This window comes from Kryptolebias marmoratus, linkage group LG3 (assembly GCF_001649575.2).
Source record: "Kryptolebias marmoratus isolate JLee-2015 linkage group LG3, ASM164957v2, whole genome shotgun sequence".
Lineage (NCBI taxonomy): Eukaryota > Metazoa > Chordata > Actinopteri > Cyprinodontiformes > Rivulidae > Kryptolebias > Kryptolebias marmoratus.
In genome coordinates this window covers 29661563-29667260 of record NC_051432.1, presented here as the reverse complement: position 1 = coordinate 29667260, position 5698 = coordinate 29661563, and the positions used below count along the sequence as shown (strand labels likewise).

General features: G+C 52.2%; 1 protein-coding gene across 1 annotated transcript in view; it reads left to right on the top strand.

Annotated features, from left to right (window-relative positions):
- Positions 1 to 318: 318 nt before the first annotated feature.
- hpgd (15-hydroxyprostaglandin dehydrogenase) overlaps positions 319 to 5698 on the top strand; it is an 8317-nt gene continuing 2937 nt past the window's right edge. Inside the window, exons 1-6 of the mRNA XM_017404811.3 lie at positions 319 to 468; positions 931 to 1054; positions 2906 to 3012; positions 3439 to 3535; positions 5141 to 5217; positions 5290 to 5453. Coding sequence (XP_017260300.1) covers positions 376 to 468; positions 931 to 1054; positions 2906 to 3012; positions 3439 to 3535; positions 5141 to 5217; positions 5290 to 5453 — 662 coding nt within the window. The 5' untranslated portion in view covers positions 319 to 375. The remainder of the gene's footprint in view (positions 469 to 930; positions 1055 to 2905; positions 3013 to 3438; positions 3536 to 5140; positions 5218 to 5289; positions 5454 to 5698) is intronic.

The window sequence follows — 5698 nt, the reverse complement described above, 5'->3', positions numbered from 1 at the left end:
TTTATCTCCAGACTGAAGTCATGCAAAGAGCTACCTGCTACAGGTAAGATATTCACTGTTCAGAATGGACGGAATGTCCCTTTAACCTGCGCGGGTCGGCCTGTCCGATCCACTTCCGGTTCTGATGGGTCTCAGAACCGCAGAGGTTCTGAAGTCGGACAGGTGCGGCCCCTCCCCTCTGACGTCACGGACCTTTCACAACCTGCTCAGGTGCAGCGCGAGCTCTGCGGGATTTATTTACCTCCTCCCGGCTGAGGCACGCGCGCTCTGTGACGTCACGGAGGGGCGGGCAGGGGGAGAAAAGCGAGCAGCGCGCGGCTCGGGCAGCCAGAGAGGCGCTGCTCGGGTCCGGGTTCGGTTCGGGTTCGGATCATCATGGCTCTGAGCGGGAAGGTGGCTCTGGTGACCGGAGGAGCTCAGGGCATCGGGAGAGCCGCGGTCCAGTCCCTGCTGCAGAGTTCGGCCAAGGTCGGTACCGGTCCAAACTGCTCCTGCTCCGGGTTCTGCTCCTGCTCCTGCTTCTGCTCCGGGTTCTGGTTCTGCTCCTGCTTCTGCTCCGGGTTCTGGTTCTGCTCCTGCTTCTGCTCCGGGTTCTGGTCTTGACCTCTGTTCTGAGTTCTGTACTCTGGGTTCTGTTCTTGGTTCTGCTCTCCTTTAACTCTGGGTTCTGTTCTGCTTTAACTCTGGGTTCTGTTCTGGGTTCTGCTCTGCTTGAACAGCTCAGGTTCTGCAGAACCTGCCTGACCCGCAGCTGGGACAGAAGCTCAGAGGGGAACCGGGTCGGGCTGCAGATTAACGTTGGCGTTTTAAGGAACCGGACTTGTTGTTCTCCACACGTCTGCTGAGCGTTTCCTCCTCGCTGATGAAGATTAGCGCCTGAGTTCTGGCCTGTGTCTCTGAGTCCATTTAAAGGTTCTGTTTGTGCTGCAGGTGGCCGTTTTGGACCTGAACAAGACCTGCGGGGAACAGTGCAAGAACCAGCTGGACTCGGAGTTCGGCGCAGGGAACTGCACCTTCATCCAGTGTGACGTGTCCAACGGAGACGCTCTGAGAGGTGATGGGCGCTCGGACCGCAGCCGGTTCCGTTTCACTCTGTGGTTCTGGTCCAGCAGGTCGGGTTCAGCTGCTGTTTTTATAAGTTCCTCTTGATAAAAAAGAGGAAGTGAGAAGGAAGTCGGTGACGCGGAGCTTCTTATCAGGCTGTCTGAGGAGACACACTTTGGTTCTGGGTCCAACAAAGACCCGCTTTGACCCGTTCTGTTCTGCAGGCCAGCCTTACTTTCAGTATCTGGGTTCGGCACACGTTCCTGGTTCCACGTTCCACGTTCCTCGCTCCCTGCAGAGGTTCCGGGTGTGTCGGGGGGGAGGCAGGAACAAGGTTTCATTGTTTGACACTGGAAAGTAAAAAAGTAAATCCCTGCAGGCGATCGCAGCTGGAATGTTGGTTCTGCTGCTGCTGTGGACACACACCGGGAGGCCGGGGGAGGTGTGTGTGTGTCTGTGTGTGTGTGTGAGAGTGTGTGAGAGGGTGTGTGTGTGTGTGCAGAAAGACAAGATTAATCATGATCCTACACAAACACACTTTTCCTTCATGCTTTCTGTTTGTTGAAGAGTCTAAAATAAAACCTAAAGTTCCTCAGACGTTCCTCAGACGTTCCTCCAGCAGCTGTCCTCTGACATGTGGGTCTGCGCTTGACGTAAACAAAGCCCTCAGCTGAGCCTGCCTGTGGGAGTCCGTAAACATTTACCCGTCAGTGTTCGGTTCTGGAGGTGAATTTAAATCTGCTGAAAGGTTCTGGAGGTCTGGGTTTATCAGAACCGGGAGGGCAGAGAAACAACAGAACCCAGGTTGTCCTCTGCAGACAGTGTCTCTGCAGGAGGACACAGAGGACAGCTGGAATGCTGCAGCTGACGACAGACGCCTCAGGTTTCGTCCTTTAAGCTCTTTAATCTGTTCAGAAAACAAACCTCAGCTTTAATGTTCTCGATCACTGAAGGAACACAGAACCACGTCTCACCGGATTAACCTTCAACAGAGAACCCAGGTTCTAGATCGTTTTAAGAATTAGAAATGTCAATCAAGGAGATTTACTCTGTCATTTCTGTTTAGAGACTAACTGCTCCTGTTGGAGCTCTAAACCCGGTTCTGGAGCTCTAAACCCGGTCCTGTTAGGAGCTCAGAGTTTTGTTGGTTCTCTTGAACATTTGTCAGTAATCTCAGGATCTTCTGGGATCAGGACAGATCATCTCAGCTTCAGATCTGCTTCTTCTCATTAACCCTTCAGTGTTTCCATGACGTCACGCTGCCATCAGATCTGAGCGGTGTCTTTGCTCACATGACCTCCGGGCTCAGCAGAAACAGATTAAAGTATCTTTGTTCTGATCTTTACATACAGAGATTTAGTTTTAGAACATCGTGTCTCAGGTTTTGTCCCGACACGCTTTGGACTGTAGAAAAATGCAGACAACCGAATTTCATACCTTTGTTATTTTTACCATCAAACCATCTGGTTTCAGTTCAGAGAAATCTGACTTAAATCCTGAGAAACACAGCAGCTACTCTACAACAGAACGGTCCAGAACCAGAACCTCAGAGAGCTGAGCTGAAGCAACGCTGGAAAGAAGAGTGGGCCACAACTCCTCCACAACCATGAGAGAAACAAACAGGAACCAATGAGCTGAAGCAACGCTGGAAAGAAGAGTGGGCCACAACTCCTCCACAACCATGAGAGACAAACCGGATCGTTTGGGTTCCGTCTGTCTTCAGATATTCAGCTGCTGTGACTCAAAGAGTTTTAATTTATCTAAGTTCTTTTTCTGTTTGTGGTGAAAACTGTTCTGCTCTTAGTTGGGTTGAAAGGTCCGATCCAGAACCTCCAGAACCTCTGCTTGTTTGTGTGAACAGATGCCTTCCAGAGAACCATGGAGCAGTTTGGACGTCTGGACATCGTCATCAACAACGCCGGCATCAACAACGAGAAGAACTGGGAGAAAACCATCCAGGTGAACCTGGTAAGAGACCTGCTGCTCCTGATCAGAACCAGAACAGTTCTGGTCTGAGTGTTCCTGTAAATCGGACCGGGTCGTCTTCGGTCTGTGGACGGAACCTGCAGCCACTCAGAATCAGTAACATCCTCCTGTTAGGCTTCAGGTTCTGCTGCTGCAGGAACATTTAGTTAAACTGGGATGGTTCTCGGACCTTCATCAGAACCACAGAACAGTTCGAGCACATGTCTGAGAGAATATCCTGTTCTCTGCTTTGAATCTCTGATCCTTCAGATAAAACAAATGTTTGCTGCGCAGTTTTTTATCAGCCTGCTGAAGGTTTCCTGTAAGAACCGCAGCTCCAGCCGTCGGCTCGGAGGTGTTGCGTGTTTGACTTCCTGTTTAAAGAGAACACCAGCGCTCAGTGCTGCCCCCTGTGGTCTGTCTCTGCAGACGTCTGTCATCAAAGGAACCTACCTGGCTTTGGAGCACATGAGCAGAGAGTACGGCAAGCAGGGAGGGACAGTCATCAACGTGTCCTCCATGGCAGGTAACACGTGCACGCTCACACCTGCTGACACGTGCACGCTCACACCTCCTGACACGTGCACACTCACACCTGTCTCCTCTGTGGCAGTAACACGTGCACGCTCACACCTGCTGACACATGCACGCTCACACCTGACACATGCACGCTCACACCTGACACGTGCACGCTCACACCTGTCTCCTCCATGTAAGGTAACACGTGCATGCTCACACCTGTCTCCTCTATAGCAGGTGTCACGTGCACGCTTACACCTCCTGACACGTGCACACTCACACCTGCTGACGTGCACGCTCACACCTGTCTCCTCCAGGGCAGGTAACACGTGCACGCTCACACCCCCTGACACGTGCACGCTCCTGATCAGAACAGTTTAGTTCTGAGGCTGAGGTTTCCTGCAGGTTCTGTTAAAAACTGAATCTAAAAGGAGGAAGAATGACGGATGTTGGACACATCGTGGTCATTAAGCTGTTCTGTAATCTGTTCAGGTGCTCCGGACCCCCTGATCCGGTTTGGTTCTGCTGGTTCTGCTGGTTCTGAGGTATTTGTTGTTCTTTTAGCCTGTGTTTTTTCCGTGTTTACATGTTCACAAACATGAACAGGAACGCTGCTTGGCTGTGAGATGTGGTGTTATTTGAAGCTGGATTATGTAATCCCTCAGATTTCTGTTGGGGGGGGGGACGGGGACACACGCTGTCGTCCCTGAGTGGACGGCAGGAAAATGTTCTGGACTTCCTGGAAACTGCGAGGCTTTCAGCCTAATGAGTGTTTAATGTTTGTGTCGTTTAATTTGCTCGTTACGTCCGAACATCGGCTGGAAACACAAACACTGTCCTCAGGACGGATTCCTCAGGGGACACGACCAGAACCAGAACCAGCACATCTGAAACATTTGGTTCTGATCGTCTGTCAGGGATCAGGAGCATGGAGACGAAGACGTCCTGGCAGTCGGGTTGACCTCCTGTCTCAGGGCCGTCTCCATGGAGACCAGGTCTGTCAGACGGTTCCCACCGTTCTCCTCTTCCCTCCTGTGTTTGTGCTGCTGACGGCTGCAGAAACCGATCGGGTCCAACTGAGGGTTCTGGACATCCACTGTCTCAGGAGACGTCAGTGGATGAGTCTGCAGCTGCGTCCCTGCTGTGGTGGTGGCTGAGAGTGATCTTAGTTTGAACGTTGAGCTGCGAGTCGGCGGGTGATAAGCATTCCTTGTGTGTCTGCTTTTAGATTAATGTTAGGAATTCCTGCTTTAAGGTGTGTGTGTGTGCACGTGTGTGTATTTTCCTGTTGATGGACAGACCAGCAGATAACATCTGTCTTTCAGAGCTCGTCGTATCTTCCGGTCCCCTGACAGACTTGTCCAAACTTGGACAGCGTCCTCTGAGCCTTTTAGAGAAAGAATGTGTGACTTTAGAGAGCCGTCCGTCATCAGAACCATCAGAACCATCAGAACCTGGACCTGAGTCCAGCTCGTCTTCAGCTGTTTGACTCTTTGTCTCGTTGAAGACCGGAGCTGCTGTTGGGACACTTCAGGTTCTGCAGGGAACGTAGAACATTTCTTCCTTTAATCCGAGGCAGGATCTGAAGTGTCTCCTGTTCTTCCCGTTCCAGCGTTCCTTCACTCGCCCCATCAGCCCGTCTACACGGCGACCAAACATGGAGTCATCGGCTTCACCAGAGCCATGGCGGTGAGACGCAGTCCAAGCTCGCCATGTCAGACCGTCAGACCGAACCCTTCAGCTCTGAACGTGTCGTTTCAGGACGCCTCGGCTCAGGGAGACTACGGCGTCCGGATCAACGTCCTGTGTCCCGCCTTCGTGGACACGCCGCTGCTGCAGACAGTGGAACAGGAGGACAACATGGGGAAGTTCGTCAAGTTCAAGGACGACTTCAAACGCAGCATGAACAAGTTTGGAGTTCTGCAGTGAGTAAGAGCTGTGGACGCTGTCAGACTGCAGCGGGCTGGCGGGCGATATGCATTCCAGCAGGTGTTAGAGGAGGATTAATTCAGCCTTCTTATTTACTTTGTTTAACGAGCCTTTTGCTTCCCTTAGCATGTAGCTGCTCCCGCTTGGCAGTCTGTCAGCGGTCTCCCGGCGGTCTCCCTGCGGTCTCCCGGCGGTCTCTCGGTGGTCTCTCTGCGGTCTCCCTGCGGTCTCCCGGCGGTCT